General features: G+C 43.4%; 5 protein-coding genes and 1 non-coding gene across 6 annotated transcripts; 3 read left to right on the top strand and 3 right to left on the bottom strand.

The window, feature by feature from the left end:
* Positions 1 to 660: 660 nt before the first annotated feature.
* On the top strand, positions 661 to 1,584 carry PCD1 (Pcd1p; the record flags this gene model as incomplete). Its single annotated transcript, XM_018881136.1, has 1 exon — positions 661 to 1,584. One exon carries the CDS (start codon positions 661 to 663, stop codon positions 1,582 to 1,584), a length of 924 nt encoding a protein of 307 aa, XP_018733756.1.
* A 196-nt stretch (positions 1,585 to 1,780) lies between these two features.
* AWJ20_4082 (uncharacterized protein) lies at positions 1,781 to 3,640 on the bottom strand (the record flags this gene model as incomplete). Its single annotated transcript, XM_018881135.1, has 1 exon — positions 1,781 to 3,640. The coding sequence occupies one exon, from the start codon at positions 3,638 to 3,640 to the stop codon at positions 1,781 to 1,783; it is 1,860 nt and encodes a 619-aa protein (XP_018733755.1).
* Positions 3,641 to 4,745: 1,105 nt separating this feature from the next.
* Positions 4,746 to 4,831, bottom strand: AWJ20_4081 (the record flags this gene model as incomplete). Its single annotated transcript has 1 exon — positions 4,746 to 4,831. It is a non-coding gene; the product is annotated as a tRNA-Tyr (tRNA).
* A 374-nt stretch (positions 4,832 to 5,205) lies between these two features.
* Positions 5,206 to 5,832, bottom strand: CPD1 (Cpd1p; the record flags this gene model as incomplete). The annotated part of the gene is made up of 1 exon (XM_018881134.1): positions 5,206 to 5,832. One exon carries the CDS (start codon positions 5,830 to 5,832, stop codon positions 5,206 to 5,208), a length of 627 nt encoding a protein of 208 aa, XP_018733754.1.
* Positions 5,833 to 8,002: 2,170 nt separating this feature from the next.
* On the top strand, positions 8,003 to 10,897 carry AWJ20_4079 (uncharacterized protein; the record flags this gene model as incomplete). The annotated part of the gene is made up of 1 exon (XM_018881132.1): positions 8,003 to 10,897. One exon carries the CDS (start codon positions 8,003 to 8,005, stop codon positions 10,895 to 10,897), a length of 2,895 nt encoding a protein of 964 aa, XP_018733753.1.
* A 4,701-nt stretch (positions 10,898 to 15,598) lies between these two features.
* On the top strand, positions 15,599 to 19,186 carry RAD50 (MRX complex DNA-binding subunit; the record flags this gene model as incomplete). Its single annotated transcript, XM_018881131.1, has 1 exon — positions 15,599 to 19,186. One exon carries the CDS (start codon positions 15,599 to 15,601, stop codon positions 19,184 to 19,186), a length of 3,588 nt encoding a protein of 1,195 aa, XP_018733752.1.
* Between the last annotated feature and the right edge of the window lie 167 nt (positions 19,187 to 19,353).

The following is a 19,353-nucleotide window of genomic DNA, read 5'->3' as shown; positions in this document are numbered from 1 at the left end:
CTAGTTAGGCTCTTCTTCATGAACAGGACTATTATCAGCACCTCACGGTTTCTTTAGGAATATCTGCCATCAGTTAGAAAGTTTATGGCCGGCCATGATTAAATCAACATGCCGAAATAGCTTGATTATTCTTTCTGAACAATGGCACTCGAATCCTCACGATGGAAGGTCTGGTCCCAAATCTGGTCCCTAATCTCTTTTTATCTCTAATAAAATGTGTACTCCTCACCACCAAATAACACAACAAACAGAACCTCAATATTAAGGGAGCTAATGCTATCACATATCTTAACACTGCCAAAATAGGCATCTAATGAAAATATTGAAAACTACACTAATGCTCTTGAAACTACGAAAGAGAGCTCGAATAGAAGCTTTAGATATTGGATCACAAAGATTACATCAGAGCTGAACTCGTTCATTCCATTAGTACTGTTCTGAAAGAACTGATATAAACTGTACTTACCTGACTAAAAATGAATAAGATAATAAATGCATACTACAGATGCAGGGAAATTAAAGTGACCTGCATAACCAATCGGGCCGGACCTAAACCTCGTGCTCGGCATCGGAAGCATACTTTAGTCTCGAATAAAAATTAATATTTACAAATCGGCAAGTCATAATTCGGTTATACCACAAACCATTTTAGAGACGACCATGAAACAGACGGCTATCGATGCGTTAAAAAGATTGAGGTCGTTCAAGATCAAATCGTCGGTTTGGGATGACTTACCGTATACCCGACGTGCAGCTGTGTTAGTAACTCTCTTCAGGAACAGTGGTGGAGATTTAGGTTCTATTCTCACGATCCGTGCTAGTAGCCTTTCCACTTTCTCTGGCCAGGCAGCTTTACCAGGTGGTAAAGCCGATGATATCAACGAAACGACGTACCAGGTTGCGAGAAGAGAAACCCATGAGGAGATAGGTTTAACGTCCGATGACGATGCCTTACGGTCTCAAGGGTACGCAATGGACTATTTAACGACTCTGCCGGCTTATATGTCGAGGAATCTTCTTGCTGTTCAACCGTCTATAGCATATTTACGGCCCATCAATGCTCCTAGTATTGATGACATTTGCTCGGAACATTACAACAATAGAATTTTCCCTCACGACTTTTATTCGTCTTTCAACCATAAGACAGATCTTCCTGGAATTATAGACTCCCACGCATTTTCTGATAGCACAGAGGTTCAGGAGGTATTTTCTGTCCCAGTAAACAAGTTTCTGTATGATAACCCAAAATACTACACCGGCAAGCCTGTAGACTGGGGTGGATTGACATGGAATCAGCATTGGTTCAAGGTGATTCGTCGTCATAAAGCAATTGGTGAAGTGGGTTGGTTATCTGTATGGGGACTTACAGCCAATATTCTCGTGGATACTGCCATTATTGGATACGACCAGCAACCTGCTATGCCCCATAGACAGAAAGGCCAGTTTGGCGACGAAGAGATTTTGAGAGCACTGCATGAACTGGGTAAACTGCCTGAAGAGAGGAACAAGAAAGCCGATCTAAATATCCAATTCAAAGAAGTTTTTGGCAAAGACTCACCTCTGCTCTCGTTACGGAGCATGTGAACCAAGCATCATAATGGACTACTAGTAGAGATGGGTAATGAAAATATATATAATATAATATGCATAAGTCTATAACAAAATGTAAATGCAAAACAATAATCTACGACGGGGTGAGCATGCCTCCGGCGGCTGGGGCTGCGCCCCAGACCCCGTTGCTCCTGCTTCGCAGGAGATGCTACGGGATCCGGCATGCAATTTATGCTCCCAGCGGCTCGTCTTGACCCCATTCCTCGAGATTGGCTGCCACAAAGTTCTCTACAACGACGATGGCGGCCATGGTCCACCAGGCAAGAGAAATCATGTTCACTTTGACACCCAGCGAGTACAAATTACCGAGTACGAAGGGTCCAACGCATCGTGCAATACTAGTAACCGAGTGAGTAACACCGTGTACTGTACCTAGAACTTTACGAGATGGCGAGGCATTGGTGATTAGGACGGTCATAGGTGGGACAGCAAATGTACGGCCGAGAATGACAAGAGCTGCCAGAGGTACTGTGCAGAGCATGCTGAGATATTCGGGGCTTGCTGGAACAAACGAGAGGTATGGAATAAGGAAATAACATGGAGGAAACAGAAGGAGCGCTGTTTTGTGAAGTTTGGCGTTACCAAGATAGTTGGCAAGTCGGGGGTAGATTAGAAGCTGAATAGCAACTCCAACTCCACCAAGAATTGAAATTACAACACCGATTTCAGACGTTTTCAAACCGAGACCACCGTTAAAGATGAATGGGTTCGTGTGATGGTCACCATCGTCCATTCTTGGTGTCGATAAAAAGAGAGGTAAAAGTTGCATAAAGGATGGGGCATGAAGCATCAGAATGATATATGCCACGAGAGTGACCTTGACGGGTCTTGTTAAAATAGCCTTTAAACTTCGGTCGACTGGCTCTTCCTTGGGAGCCTCTCCTTCAGTAGTGTTTTCTGGTCTGTTCTTGTTAATGGATTGGTTGCTAGTGGATTCTGGGCTGGATGAGCTCTCGGCAATGGATTCATCGAACTCCTCATCCTCCTCTAAATCAGATAAACTGACTTCGTCCTCAGATTCTAAGGTTTCGTTTGGCACAACTTCATAACCATGAGACTCAGTTTGAACACTGGACCTTCTAGTCCAAGCCTTGAGTCGAAGCCCAAGCTTCAATCCGTAATCTTGAGATTTTGGCAATAAAGCACCAGGGCTGTCTAACGTCTCTTCAATAAAAAGAAAAGTGCAAATCAAACCCGCAATTATGAATGGAATAGGGAACAAGTTTGGAAGGATATAAGGGTACTTTTTCAAAAATTCAGAGTCTCCAAACAACCAAGGGTAATTATTGGCTGGGTCGGCCAAAAGACCGCCAATCATGGGTCCTACAACAGTACCGACATTCATGGTAATAGGCAGGATTGCGAAAGCTCTAGTTTGATATTGTTTCTTGTTACCCACGAACTCTGCCACCATTGTTCTCATAACACCAATGTTACCATTTAACAGACCAGACATACAACGGCCTAGCATGGCCCAGAAAATACTGGTCGAGGTACCAAAAACCATAACCGAAATAGCAGTACCAATAAGTCCCAACAACAGAGCAGGTTTTCGGCCATATCTGTCAGCGAAACGACCCCACCAAACAGCAGTTAGAGCCTGGCCTAATGAGAACGAGGTTGTGACTAATGTGACAAGAGCGGAAATTTTTGAAGGATCAGTATAACCAAAGTCCCTGATCATGTAATAAATATAAGGAGAAATGGATGCATATGCCAATGGTTCGGTGAAACGACAAATGATAAGAAAAAAAATCTGATCTCGACGGGGCAGAGTCCAGTAAGACGGTTCTTCGTTTAAGTCGTCTTCCTCTTCTTCTTTAGCAATATTTTGACGAGAAGATTTGCGTTTCCATCGTGTTGGTGTCGTAGGTGTACCAGAAGATGGGCCCAGTAGTGGTGAGGCAGGAGGCGTGGATCTAGCTGATATTAAATTGGGATCTGTAGATGAGACATTATCAGGACCATCTGCCAAAGACACCACACTGGCACGTTCCAGAGGTTTTAAATCTGGGTTTGGTCTTGTCATATTCAGCGAAATCCAGTTAATTTCTATGCCTTTTATCTTCCTTTTATGTTCTTTTTTTGTGTCCTTTTATATTCCAGGTATCACTCTGAAACCCAGTCGAGCAAACTAACTAGTCCGGATCAACACGGAAGATTACGAACCCTCTGCCAAAAAATAATCAAGAGCTTCTCAGCTGGACTGTTCTGTTGATATTTAGAATGTGAAAACTACTCAACGCTCAAAAAATGTACTCGAATGGATCAGTATTCTTTTTTCAATGAAAATACGAATACCGTGAATTTCAAATGCAAATGTAATTCCCAGGCTTCAACTTATGTCAGTGTAAAAAGAAAAAAATATTTAATATTTCGGAAGTATCTGCCGACAATCTAAAACACCAATGGATTTGACCTGAGTTTGTTCACTGCCAAAATATTTGGATTGAAATACAAACGAGTCTGTTGATAATACCACAAGCAAAAACTCAGAGAAAAAAGCTGAAGATTCTCAATATAAGTTTTTTAAAAAATGGCAAACCATATGTTCTTATTATCTATTAAACGATATCCACAAACAGTAATCCACTGGACTATCGCATGCAGATTATCGGAGGCCGCTGATTAGATTGGCGGCGGGCTAGGGTACTCGTTTCCAGTGAGATGTAGCCAAGATTAAAGACTGCAGAGAGATTCCGCAATCTATCAGCGATAGCACGTACTAAACGAGACATGCTACGTTCAGGGTAGTTCGTGGGGGTGGCTAAATTAGCCTCTTTCCAGCCTCAGCAACGGATATGGGTCCTGATTGGATCTTATAACAGTGCTTCAGCCACCAGCATTGACAAATTCAGCAGAAAAAACTCGACATTCACACGAACCAAGGCAATGAAACCCATTCTGTCACGCCCTCACTCGCTCAATCCACCCCTGCAAATCTGCAACCGGCCCTGCAAGCAGGCTGCATCACTCAACAACCGACGAAATACGCCCAAACTGCACACAAACCAGGTAAACTTCAACCCAAAACTAAATAATTCAACACGAAATCAGCACTGCCCTTGTAGCCCAACTAACCTCACAGCCCCTCTAAAAAACCAAAACAAAAAATAAAATAAAGCTCAAAAAAATCTCCCGGGGGCGAGTCGAACGCCCGATCTCAAGATAACTTGAACTATTACAGTCTTGCGCTTTAAACCAGCTAAGCTACCGGGAGTAATTATGAACAAAAACTTCGCATGTCCTATACAGCCCAGGTGTCTACCCCGCAACCTTCTCTTCTCTTGGACCTATTTCTACAGTTTGGGGCCCTTGCCTCCGGCGGCTGGGGCTCCGCCCCAGACCCCGTGGCTCCTGCTTCGCAGGAGATTGCTAGGACCGTGGAGGAGCCGAATTTCGCCACTGGCCACTCCCGGGCGACGTACCGGCCCAACCCCGCCGATAAGTCTAATTCATCACAATAAATTAAAAGCCACACCCTAGAAAAAGAAGCAAATAGCCCGCGGCGAGCCCACACCGCTCGCGAAGCGAGCACAGCGGGGTCTGGGGCGGAGCCCCAGCCGCCGGAGGCACCGACCCCCCTCCCCAAGATCAGATATCGCGGTGCCCTAGAACCACCCAGTCCTCGACATTGCCCTCGCAGCGAACGAGAGCGAGCCGGCCGCCGGTCCAGCCAATGCCGCGGGTAGCGTAATGCTCGCCGAAGGTGTCGGTGAGTCGCATGTCTATCGTTCCCTGAAGAGCCTCATCCACGGGGTACATGTTCGAGTACGCGAGACTGACGTGTGGTTTGTATTCGTCTCGGGCCCAGTCGTTGGCAATTTGAGCCGCTTGTTTACTTAGAGAATCCCGTTCTTCTTGCGAAAGGGCTGAGTAGTTTTTTTCTGAAGATGCAATCATTGGAGCAGTGACAAACTCCTCGCGGCATATCCTGGCCAGAGACACCAGTTCTGGTGCTGGTACCACTGATAAGAACACTTTTTTGAAATATAGACTGCCATAGACCAGTCCATCTACGATCACCGGGATCTGGGGGACTGCTTTCGACGCAGCCAATGCCGTGTCGAGAATGCTATCGACTTGAGCCTGGTTGTGACAGTGGATATCCGAGGTGATTGTGAGATGTGGAAGAAATATGACCCCGTCGTCAAACAGCGTCTTCAGACTGTCAATTGTCGCTTTCAGCGCATCGTACAAAGGAGACCCTTTTTTGGGCATTAACCATAATGAAACACCTGGATCAGCCACTTTCGTAGAAGCAGCCACAATGGTTAGTTTCTGTAGTCGTACTACAATTTCTACCGTCTTCGAGGGTCTATTTTGTAGCTACAATGTCATATCTCTCCATCTTCTTCCGTCCCTTCCCCAGACTCTGCTGCTCCTCTCTTTACTCGAAGTGAGATATATTTCCATGATCGAATGACCTTATCATTAGCAGGAGATCTCATTCAAATCGAAACAGAGCTGCTAATACAGCCTGGATCAAAAATAGTACAACAAAGTCCGGGTCGAGTCCTTAGGACCCTGATTGCTCGTCCAATGGCCTCTCCCCAATTCCCGCTGACTGGCTGAAATGATCTGATATTTTGACAGGCTGCTAGCATCCCGAATCAGGGATCTGGAACATGGAAAAGCAAGAATAATCAATCAATGAAACCAGTTAACTACCTCAATTACCTCTCAGTTGCAGTCCCGCCGACATCTGGCCCGTTGTAGCCTGAACAGGTCCACCGGCAGCAGCCGGAACATCCCAGCAACCCACGGACCAAGACTCCATTCCCATCCGACTACCCCCGTTCACAATCGCACTTCCACTTACCCATTGTTTTAATTCGAATTCGACCGGATGACTCTAACCCACTAAAACGTGTTGCACTGCTCACTGTCTGACAATATCGCTAATTTAATGCTTAATTAATTTCTGATCCACATGTCAGCCATACCCTGTCTCAAATCACCGGGGCAAGGGTTCTCGCCCTCCAACGGGCGACGCAGGGTCCGTTCTTATCTAGGGTCCTGGGTTGGGGGTGGGAGTGTGCCTCCGGCGGCTGGGGCTCCGCCCCAGACCCCGCTGCTCCTCTCGCTGCGCTCGAGTCGTTGCGTCGACGGTCCCGGCCATCTCCTGCGAAGCAGGAGCTACGGGGTCTGGGGCGGAGCCCCAGCCCGGCCGGAGGCCAACCCATCCCCCGGAGAAACCCCCGTGGTGGTGCCGACTCGAGCGGAGCGAGAGGAGCAGCGGGGTCTGGGGCGGAGCCCCAGCCGCCGGAGGCACGGCCCCCAACCCAGACGCCGAGTCTGGGGGGTTGACTCGGGGTTTTGCGGGGTAATGGCTACTGGCGGAAAGCTTAAAAGTGGCCCCCAGTCAGCTGCATGGACACAGGGGAGCGATCAGTGGGCCCGATGCCGGCCACCTGATCTGACTGGGGTCGGTTTGCAGTTGGGGGTGGGGTTTGATCGGGGTCTGGTGCTAATAATTCGGGGCTTTTTTGGGGCGTGTGAGATGGATTAGTGAACAGAGGACAATTGGGTGGTTTTGGGGGTTAAAGGAGTGTTTTTTGGTGCTGTGAAGGGTAGGAGAGGTGGATCAGTGCCTGGACCAGGGTCACGAGTCCGGGGCTGGAATGGAGCGCCGATCGCCGTTGGGACTCAGATTCAGAACGCAGCGCATGCGTTAGCTGTTGCCTGATGGCGGTCAGGCAATGGCAGCAGCTGCAGCAGAGCCCAGGAGAAGAGAGGGAGAATGAGAGGCACAGGCACAGGCACGGCAAAGGGAGGAGAATTCCCGTGCCAGCTGGAGACTGCTGACCGTGCAGATTAGGTTTGTGGGCTTTGCATGGGAAACTTTTAAATCAGAACATCAAAAAAATAAAAAATATAGAAAAAAGTATCTGGCACGGGCCGTAACATACTTGACTTTCTGATAGAATTTGTGGGGTGGGTTAGATTCCGGTCCCTATTTTTCATTGTTATTTGTTTGAGTTTGTTATTCACTGGACGGTGCTGTTGGTTTATCGAGTTTACAGAGGTTTTTATTATCCTGTGCTCTGATAAATAAATATATATTTAAGCGCTCGCACTAGCTCTAGTCAAGTGATCTGATTGATTCCAATTGGTCAAAGAACGATTTGGTTCGATTGACAGTATCAGTATTTCAGTTGGAATTCTCGAGTTTTTTTTGTTTTGTGTTGTTGATAGATTGATAGGATCATTGTCTGGATCAGTGGTTTCAGTTGTTGTTCAGTCAGTGATTCTAGCGTCGGTCCTAATCTCTTGTTAGACATATTAAGTGCTATCTACTGATAACAGCTGATAACAGGTTGGTGTTATCTCGAGCGGAGCTCTTCGCCAGTGTCGTCTATTATTGTAAGGTACTGCTGGTATCGATAAGATGAATACTGGCAGTGCCTCTGGTTCTAACAATCCACACAGCAATAGCCATAGCGGCGAGAACAGTCAGAACGATCATAATATCCAGAGCAGAGAGAATGATTCTGCTAGTCAGACCAATCAGACCAGTCAAAGTAGTCAAAACAGTCAGACCAGTCAAAGTGGTCCAAGCGGCCTGACCAGTCTAATTGGCCAAAGTGGTCAAAGTGGCCCAAGTGGTCAGAGTTCTCATGGTAATTCAGTTGGACATGCTAAACACTACAACAGTGGCAGCTATAGTGGCCAAAATAGTATCCACAACAGTCGTCGTACCAGCGCTTACAGTGTAAGTAGCAGCGGGAGTGGCTATGCTTATGGACAATCACACTCTCATGGCCATTCATATGGCTATGGATCAGCATATCCTCATACTCATGGTAATGCCTATTCCAACAGTAATCACGGGCATTCTTTTGGCCATGCTCACGGTCTAGCTCACGGTCAGAACCAAGGTCAGAGCCAAGGTCATGGTTTTGGACAGGGTCATGGACAGGGTCATGGACAGGGTCATGGACATGGTCACCCTGGTCACAATCATGGTCACGGGCATGGTTACGGTTTTGGCTATGGTAATATCCATGGTCAACAATCATATAATCAGGGCCAGTCATCGGATCACCCAGATAATGCTGATATTGGCGGGTATTCATTGGCAGATGCCATGAACGCTGGATCTTCTGCATATTCCGGACCAGGTTCCGCATATAAACAGCGTAGTTCGTCGTTGGTCGATGATAATGGAATGCTCATGGAATTGGATCCTGAAGCTGCTCTTATTGCTGCTGATAATGCTATTACGGCTTCCGAGGCATTGGCTGTTAGTGGTGCTGCTTCGACTCTTCATAGCGAGGCAGGCTCTCCACTACGGAGCCATCGTAATAGTTATTTGTTTGGTCCTAATAAGTCATTTCTTTCAAGTTTGGCAGAGGAAAACGCCGCTTTTGCCTATACCAATGCACCCAATTTCACTGATTTTGACGCTAGATTTGGCAACAGTTTACCATCTTGTGCTATTTATGAAACTGATAACGAAGACGACGAATTGCTTAGTGTTGAGGATGGTGCTGCTCCTTTACATCATCAAGGATCTGTGGCAGGCTCAATTCCTGGTTCTTTCGCAGGTTCATATGCCGGTTCTTATGCGGGATCACGAGCTGGGTCCGTTGCTGGGTCTGTAGCAGGATCTGTGGCAGGTTCCATTGCTGAATCCATGGCTGGAAGTGATTATATGATGCATCATCAATTCTATACACCAGAAGCACCTAATCTTCATAATCTAGCACCAGAAATTCTGTCGCTCATCTTACAAGAAGTCATGCTACAAGCACCAACCGGCACGGGTCCATCCGCTTTAGCTAGGATTTTACCCACTTGTTTTTCTATGTATGATGTTGGTATTCCCGTGCTTTATCGACGCGTCTCCTTCCCTAAGCCACATACTTTTGACAAATTCCGAAGATCTATTGAGAAATCAGGATATGGAATTCTCGTTAGAGCTCTTGATTTCAGTACATTTACCAGTGTAGGTCTAGGTAGAACTGGAAAGATGATGATGGAAATTCAAATGGTCACTTCATCCACTATTCTAAGCGCACTAGAAATGTGTCCTAACTTGCATGAGTTTTCTATGGCCGAATCTATTGATATGGATCTCGATTCGAGAATTATCAATCATTTGATTGAGAATACCCCTCTTCTAGATGCAATTGATTTCACGGGTTCCACCAGCAAACCTGGCTTTATTCATGCCTTGGAACATTCCATTTTCTCATTCGACTCCCACCCAATCGAAAACCTAACCAAAATCTCCTTTCACGCATGCTCCACAGTTTCTTCCGAGACGTTTGGTCGTATCTTTCCTAAGCTCTGCAATCTGACTCGTATCGATCTCACACATACTCAAATTACTCCGGATGCGCTTCTTTCTTTACCGTCTTCGGCAAGTTTGACACATCTCTCCCTAGCAAAATGTGTCAAGTTGACTTCACATGGTCTTTTGAAGTTTTTGTTGCTCCATCCATCCACACGAAAACTCGAGTGGCTCAATCTCATGTTTGATGTAACAAAACCCTCACCACTTTCACCAAAAGACTTTGACACTATTGTCCATTATCTGCCTCGATCCGCCAGTAACAAGATGAGATATTTAAATCTTTCTGGTTTGCCGGTAAAAGAATCTCATTTGAAGTCTCTCTCGCAGCTCACCTCCTTGCAATCGCTCTCGTTTGGCCATGCTGACATTCCTATAGACAAATTGTCGAAGTTCTTGACCCTGTTGCCAGAACTCAAAGTTGTCGACTTGACTGGAAACCCCTATTTGAGTCTGTGGGCTGTACAAGGAAGCACTGCATTGTTCAACGCTAATCCGAACATTGACATATTTGAGTTCTCTGCTGATATGCTTCTTAAACTTAAAGGAATCAGTATTCCAGGTTTTGACATTGAAATCGGCAGGGCACGTAGAGGGTGGATTTACCGTAAAGTCAAGGCTCAAGAAGAACCTGTTTCTGAAGTGGCCACCAACACGACCTTCCCCGAGGCTTCTTTGGCACCAATTTCTCCAACCAGGTCTTCCGGCTTTTCGTTTGCGAATTTTGCCCAGGAGCGTCTTCGTCAACGCTCTGTGTCACCGCCCTTGGGCATCAATGGACCAATCTCGAACACTCATCAGAGCAGATATGGACAGTATAAATTTCACAATCCACCTGTGACTCCATTTTTGCGTATAGACCAGTTGCCAGCTTGGGAATATGCTTCGCGTAAGATCAATATGTCTGTGATTAATGTTGCGGGAACGTCGATGAATGATGCATGTGAATTGCGCGGTATCTATGCTTATTATGGCTATCATATTTAATTTATTAGCATTTTTTATTTAATTAATAGCATCTCTTTGACCATATCTGTTGATCCAACGATATTTTCTTTATTTGAGATGAAGTGCATAAAAAGATCTTACCCGGCTTTCAGGAAAGTAAGGAAGTTCAGCATAAAACTAATCTGAGGAGACCGTAGCTCTGATTTATTTGGCTCAATTAAAATTTGAGTTTAGTATGGGCTTAATCTACTTCTTTAAGTCCTTTCAGCTTGCAATTTGAAATTATTTGCATCCACCAAGCCAATTTTTTCGATTTTCAAATCTTTTCAGTACTGATTTATACTCCGGGTAACCCCTCATTTTTATGATTTGGGAAAATGTTTTATTTTTTTATTCAAATTTTATTTATTTTAATTTGCCTTGCTCAGAGGAATTCAGCGATTTGTCAAGAAATATCAAGAGTCTGATACCAAAGGATGTACTGTTTCTATTAGACTATCTGGAGATATTAGTCGGGCAAGCCCATGACGAGTCAACTACATCCATGCCAGATCCTCTGCACGATCAGATATTAGTCGGGCAAACTCATGTCGAGTCAACTACATAGTCGGGTAAGCCCATGTCGAGTCATCTACATTCACGCCAGATCCTCTGCACGATCAAATATTTAGTCGGGCAAGCCATGTTCAGTCATCTACATCCATGCCAGATCCTCTTCGCGATCAACTGGAGATAGTAGTCTGGATAGTCGTGGATCCATACTGCCAGCTGGAAATGCCAATATTAAGGCGTGAACTGGGGGACGTCAGGTGCTTCCTGCCAGCAGAAACTGGGTGGTCACCTGTTCCCCGGGTTTAGAAACCACGATTCCGCGAATGTTCGCCGCTGAGCTGCTACTCTCTGATTTCTACTAATTCCTTTTTGGATGTGCTATCAAAGCTATATTAAGTGCCACACTGCCAATGCGACTTCTGTTTTCAGTATTACTGGAAATGCTAATATTAAGGGGAGAACTGGGTCGTCTCTCGTGTTCCCCGTGTCTAGACACCACGATTCCGCGAATGTTGGCTCCTTAGCTGTAACCTGTTACCATCCGATTTCTAATAATTCCGTTTTGGATGTGTTTATCCAAGCTATACTAAGTGCATACTACCAATGCGACTTTTAAAACAGACCGACATGTATTTGAGAGCATTGTCTAAATGCTTGGAGGAAAATACCATTGGAGCCTAGACCCAAACGCTAATATTAAATTCACGAACGCTCGTGCTCTAATGACTAACCTGGATAGGGCCACAATATTGATAGCGAATTCATCCCAACACCAGTACTAATTAGTTTTGCCTTTGGCAATCCCCATTTGCAAGGACCTTCTTGACTTAAAAACCCATTTTAAGCTATAATTTGACTAATTATCGAAGATCGTTAGTTTATTTATATACTTTCCGTACTATAGTCTTTTTAAATTTTCAATCTATACAACAAGCAGAGCAAATATATTTGCCAATGGCTACTCCAGTAGAGATAGAAGGAATCAAGCTAGTCGCTGTCTGTTTTCAATAAACTTCCTAAATTTAATATAACCGTTGCAATCCCTAAATTTCTGTTACCCGGCCCTGAAATACTGAACATTGCCTGAAGCCAGCCGGGTAATACTTTTCTATTTAACATTAATTTCCAGGACTATTTATGAATTATATGTATATGGTGTTGTTCTCTTTGGCGCTTTTTGTCGTATTTTTGTCCGGGTGCAAAGCATGAGGACTTTATTTCGTGTTTAGAACCAAAAAAAAAAAAGTTGACTCTGTCCCCATTTATAGCTACACCGGCATTCTGAATTTTAAGAGTACGTCACTTTATCTCAACTAGTTTTGTTAATGGAATCGTTCGTTACAAACTTAGGGCTTGACTGGCAATTTTAAAAGTTGATTTTGTCTTCAGAAGATCTACTATAACCGTTCTTCACCATAGGCAGATGGACAGCGCTCTCTTGCCGATGTTTTTAATATTGCCGTACGGGATATGATGTAGAAAGGCTAGATGAGTATGGCTATTACAGGGTCTTTCAACTGAAAACAAGAACTCCTGAGCTCTTCCCCGACCAGAGGAATTCGACATGCTCAAAACAGTAAATACACTACAGTTTAATTAATCTTCCAAATCTGAGTGATTCGTTCATGTAAATAATAGAGACCCTGTCGGGTTAGATGAAGTGTAACGATTGTACGAGGATGAGAAGGAACACTTGATTCTTGGCAAATCTAAAGTCAAAGGGCTTATCAACAGCGTTCCCTAGCCAAGCCTACCCAATCTTGAGTTTGAACCAATCGTAAACAGAATAAACAATAAAATTAAATAAATTAACAACAATAAACTAATAAAAACTACATTACAGAATTGCGTCTAATGATCATGACAGATCGCAATAAACTCTTCTTCATTAATGGCACCGTCTTGGTCAAGATCAAACTCGTCAATCATAGCATGCAGCTCTTCATCGTCCAAGTTCTCACCAAGTTCTTGAGCTACACGCTTCAAATCGGTGAAATTAATTTTTCCCTTGCCTGTTGTGTCAAATAAACTGAACGCCCTTCGAATTTCTTCTAAAGGATCACGCGACAGAATTTTAGCGGTCACTTATGTCTGTTAGTAATGTACCTCCTGCAACTATTGGGTACCAAACGAGGATCCTTTGCTCGTAAAGAGATATTCAATTCTGCCAGCAGCTCGGAGCTAATATGAGGAGAATACTTACTGACTTGTGAAAAGTCGTCATAGTTTATTAGTCTTTGGCCTTGTCGATCATGATCCTTGATAATCTGTAGAACCTCAGATTTACTAGCATCAAAGCCAAGAGCTCTCATTGCAACTTTTAGTTCGTGATAGTCGAGATGTGAATCATTATCAGTATCAAATACTGCAAACTAGACAGTTGGTTAGAGACATGTCAATAACAATATTGATTTGTGTTTTGGAACTTACGGCTTCTTTCACCTCGGTCTTCTGTTCATCGCTCAATTCACGACCCGAATTTGGCAAAGGTGCGTTTCCAGCAGATGTTCCTCGACCAAATGGCCCCGAGCCTGCAGTTGCCGCTAGCTGGCCTTGTGGGGCACTTGAACCAAATAGTGGACCAGTTCTCCTTCGAGCTGCCATCTGTAATTAGTCTATAAATATGAGAGAGTCGGTGTGAAACAAATATGACAGACTGTAATGGTACAGTAAATGAGTGCCTAGTGGACTAAAAGTGGGATAAATAGCCTCTGGACTGTGGGATCCGGAAAAATTGGAAATTCGAGGATTTGTTTAGAAATTAATTTGTATTAATATGTCTTCGGTTCGTTGACGCGTTTCGTGCATGTGTCGCGAACTGGTATGTGAGGCTCTCTGGCCACAGACAATGCGGCGGTACCTTGGCTTATATGCTATCAGCGTAAAACAAGCTATTTGCTTTGTGAATCAATATGTCGCCTTGTGTATTATTATTTGAAGCTAAATGTGTTCTTTGAGCTTGATTTGTATGTTAAAATAATGGCCAGATTTTGAATGAAAATGTAACTGTGTTATGTAGAACTCATGTTGAAATCATATATAAATATATAAGTTAATTCATCGTTTGTTGAATCTTAGTAAAAAATATAGAAACTATTTTAAGAAGCATTATCCCTAAAATATGTTATTTAAAATTATATAAATGAACAGTCTCTGAGTTATCAGAGAATGAGGAAGTTCTCAAGTTCGCTTTCGACGGTTTTACAGTTCCCCTGAATACAACACAAACGGCAATATGTACGGCGATCACTAGTTCAGTGAAGACACTGGAGAATATTAGCCAGTCGAGCCAGAGATATATAAATACTTCAACAGATAATCCACTTACCGTTTTCTTCAGCTTTCTCATTTCGTTGGATATTTTGTCTTGTTTGACATCTCGTTCGAAGATTTCGTGATACAGCCGTCTGCGTCTAACATTTGGCACTTCGTTTATTTATTGCATATTGCATTGTACATGTTACTCGATGAGTTTTGTTATCAGATATAGTTTTCATCAAGCAAACGTCTGGTGACGTATAGTTGAATGGGTGATTTGATATGTAAGTAGAATACAGTGTTTCTGGTGCTGGAAACTTTGCTGCTGTAAATTGAACTACGAAATAATAAAGGTGGCAATGGCAGCAAACCTTTCACTAGTTACTAACTTCATGGCAGGTCGAGAATTGTCAAGGTATGATCTGAAAGCAAGTGGTTATAGGTTAAATTAAGGAAATATGATTCTAACATACATAGCTTTCTATTGCGGGAGTTCGTTCATTTGAACAGAATGACCGACAGAGTATCTCATTTGGTGTTCCGCTAACTCTGATTGCTGGTCAAAATGGTACAGGAAAGACCGTAAGTAAGGACTGAATTCATTTGAATAGTAAAAACCTGCTAGGCCCTTATGATACTAACAGCTAGACTATCATTGAGTGCCTGAGGTACTCAACTACTGGTGATTTGCCTCCAAACAGTAGAGGAGGTGCATTCATTAACGATCCTAAAGTTCATGGCGATAAAGAAGTCATGGCTCAAATCAAGCTTGCATTTTTAAACATTGATGGGAAGCAGATGGTATCGACACGAAACATGCTGTTAACGGAGAAAAAGTCTAGTCGTACCTTTAAAACTCTGGAAGGGCTACTCACTGCAATTGACGAGATGTCAAAGAAAACAGCCACAATTAGTACACGGTGCAATGATATGGACAAACAGGTGCCTCTATATCTCGGTGCGTCAAAGGCAGTACTGGACTACGTTATCTTTTGCCATCAAGAGGATAGTCTATGGCCGCTTGCTGAAGCCACTGTAGTCAAGAAGCGCTTTGATGAGATTTTTCAAGTTTCGAAATATACAAAGGCTATAGAGAGTCTCAAGAGTCTGAGAAAAGAAAACATATCAGATATTAGTCTGGCTCAGAAAGACGTACAATATTTGGAGGCAGCCAAGGAAAGAGCAGAAAAGGCTGAGCGAAGAGCGGATATGTTAACCATCCAAATTGACACATACAGCACCGAAGCAGATGCCCTCAAAACCAGAATGGAGGTTGTGTCTGCTGAAACAAACGAATTTCTAGAGAGGAATCAGAAATTTCAAGAGAATATTTATAAGTTACGTACTGCACGTGAACAACGAGATCATACCAACGAAAATATCCAGCGTTTGAGTCAAGGTTTAGAGGAGATGACTGAGGATGAGGCAGACTTGGAGAAGATTTTAAACGATTTTGAGACGAGGGTTAATGAAAAGAAAAATGAGAAGGAGACTTTAAGTCAAAAGATACATGCATCTCAGGCAAAGTTGAGTAATACTCGTCGAAAGTTCAATGAGATGAATCTTAAAGAGGGTCAACTTAGAGCAGAATTAGAAGCGCATAATGTAAGGCTAGCAGAGCGAAAACAGTTTATTGCTGACAAGAGCAAAGTTCTAAATCTCATGGATATACATCGTGAGGCAGTCAAAGACGAAGCGCTCGATGATTCACTTGGTGAAGATAGCTATATCGGTAAATTCGAAAAAAGCCTCGAAAGACAGTTGAACAGAGTGCAGTCTGAGCAGGAGGCCATGCGTCTCAAGGGATCAGAAGCAGAAAACGAGATATCGATTAGGATACAGGATCTTACCACTCAGAAGCTACGTCTAGAGCAGAAGAAGCTATCCAATACTGAATCAATTCGATCATTTGAAAAGGAAATTGAAACTCTTCAGACGACTATCAACAATATCAAGATTGATGAGGGAACTCTGGAATTTGAAAAGTCATCAGTCGAAGGCCTTGTAAAGGGACTTGAGTTGGCTCAGTCGAGGTTCAATGAACTGGAAGAGAAAGATGAGCTGTCGAAAAAGAAGGCTGAACTTACAGAAATAGAGGAAGAGATTGAGATTTGTAATGCTGATATTGTTGCATCTAATCAATACGCTGATGATCGAGCAAAGTTCAAGTTGTTAAAAGATGATCTTGCTAAGAGGAGAGCGGGTCTTACCACGTCAATGGAAAAACATAATACTGAATTTGAAAGGGTTGTAGGAAGCGCTATCAATGCAGAGACCGTTGAAAATGACTTGAAGAGTGCGATTAACAGGATTTCTGCCAATATCGATTCTCAAACGGAGAGCCTTGAAGAGGCTCAAAAAGCGGTTTTGCAAACTCAAGCGTCTATTGATCATGTCACCAAAGAAATTGCCGACAGGGAAACAGAGGCTAAAGAGCTTAGGGAAGAAGTTCAGGAGATATTCAGAAATCTGGAGTTTGACGAAGATACAAATCCAATCGTCGACTATGAGGCGATTATTTCTGAACTTGACAAGGATCTTACAGATGCGATTCACTCTGTCGAGGGTAGCTCGTTTATGGCTAGTTATTTTAAACAGGCCAAACACCAAGCTGAGAGTCAGAATGTTTGCTTTCTCTGTGAGAGAAGATTTGAAACTACGCAAGATCGGATTCGTTTCATTGAAAGTGTTGTGGAAAGAGGAGATAAAATCCCTGCCCAGGAGACAGAGTTGAAAGAACAGTTTCAAGCGGCACAGGAAAATCTCGACCGAGCTCATAATGCAGGCACATCAGTCAAACGGGTTAGATCAATTGAATTATCAGAGATTCCAAGTAAACGTGAAGAGCTTTCTAAGCTTAGGGAAAAGCTTGACATTGAGCAAAGCGAGATGCAGCGTAGAGTTGAACAAACAGATTTGATCAAATCCGATTTGAAAGAAGTCGAGGGTCTCAGAGCGGTAGCAGGCGATATTGCGCGACACTTTGAAGCAATCAATACTTTGGAGAGTCAGATTGAGAGCATGGAGAGAAGATTTCCATCACAGGGAGAGAGAGGCGCTAAGACCAGGGCAGCCAAAGAAATTCATGAACTATTATCAGATTTGAATAACAGAGCAAAGGTAGTGAAATCTGATATCGCACGGTTACAGACAGCACGAGAAACCTCTTTGGCAGATATTAACCAGATGAAGAATAATGTTAGCGCCAAACGACTCGAATTGAGTAAAATGGAGAGTCAATTATCAGAGAAAATAAATCAGGAGAAAAGAATAGTAGAAACCAAGGCCAAAATTGGTGTAGCACGTGAGGCCATAAAAGAAGCAAATGAACAGCTGGATGAGATGTTACCTCAATTACGAGAAAAAGAACATGAATTATCTAAAGCCAAATTGGAATCCGCAGCAGCAGAGAAAGAACTGAGCAACAAGTATAATTTGGTGTATCAGATTAGTAATGAGCTCGGACGGATGAGCAAGGCAATCATTGAGTACACTGCTAAAGGTGGTCGAGAGAAGTTGGAAGAATGCCAGGCCAGCGTGAAGCAGTTTAGTGGTGATGTTGAAACTGTCGAGAAGGATATATCTGAGTTGAATGGCTTGCTTAATGAAAAGGAAAGAGAACTTCTAGATATGAAAGGATTCGAGAGAAAGGTCCAGGATAATTTGGAAGTTCGTCGACTAAATCAGAAGTTGCTGGAGTTGGAGGTATTAATTACAGAGCTTGAGAGTCATGATGCGGAACGAAATAAAGAAAAATACGAAAAAGAGATGACACGGTTGAGAAATGAATATTCACAACTCAACTCCAAGTATTCTAGTATAATTGGTGAGATCAAGCAGTTGGACGATCAACTGAAGATAATAAACGACGAACTAGCGACTGAATTCTTAGACGTTAAAGAAAACTATCGAAAGGCTATTATTAAACTAGAAACTAGAAAAGTGGCGAATGAAGATCTGGCCAAGTATAGCAAAGCTATGGATAGCGCGATTATGCAGTATCACAGCGAAAAGATGAAGGAAATTAATGCCATCATTGATGAACTGTGGAAAAAGACATACACCGGTACGGATGTAGACACAATCATGATAAGATCGGATCATGAAAGTTCAAGAGGCAATCGAACTTATAACTATCGGGTTTCGATGATCAAGGATGACGCAGAGCTGGATATGAGGGGTCGATGTAGTGCGGGCCAAAAGGTGTTGGCGTGTATTATAGTACGCTTGGCTTTAGCAGAATGTTTTGGTAAAAAGTGTGGTATTATTACGCTTGACGAGCCTACTACGAATCTTGATGAAAGAAATTGCGAGGCCCTGGCACGGAGTCTCGGACAGATTATAGAATCAAGACGAAACCAGTCCAACTTCCAGCTTATTGTTATTACTCATGACCAGAATTTTATTGCTCACATGAATGCTTCAGCGTATGTGGACAAGTATTTCCAGGTGAGTCGTAATGCGACCCAGGGTTCTAAAATTGACTGTCTACCAATCAGCCAGATTCTTGTTAGGTAAACTGAAACAGTTGACACAGCCTCCAGAGCAGTTGTTAGCTCAGGCGTAGCTGCTAGCCAGATTCGTGTTAGGTAAACTGAAGAGCTTTACAAAGCCCCCCAGAGCATAGCTTACTATTAGCGAGAGTCATTTATTTAAATATTAACATAACTATTTATTGCTCTATC

Source organism: Sugiyamaella lignohabitans, chromosome C (assembly GCF_001640025.1).
Source record: "Sugiyamaella lignohabitans strain CBS 10342 chromosome C, complete sequence".
Classification (NCBI taxonomy): domain Eukaryota; kingdom Fungi; phylum Ascomycota; class Dipodascomycetes; order Dipodascales; family Trichomonascaceae; genus Sugiyamaella; species Sugiyamaella lignohabitans.
Note: the sequence above shows the minus strand (reverse complement) of the source record. Positions and strands in the feature narration are given on the sequence as shown.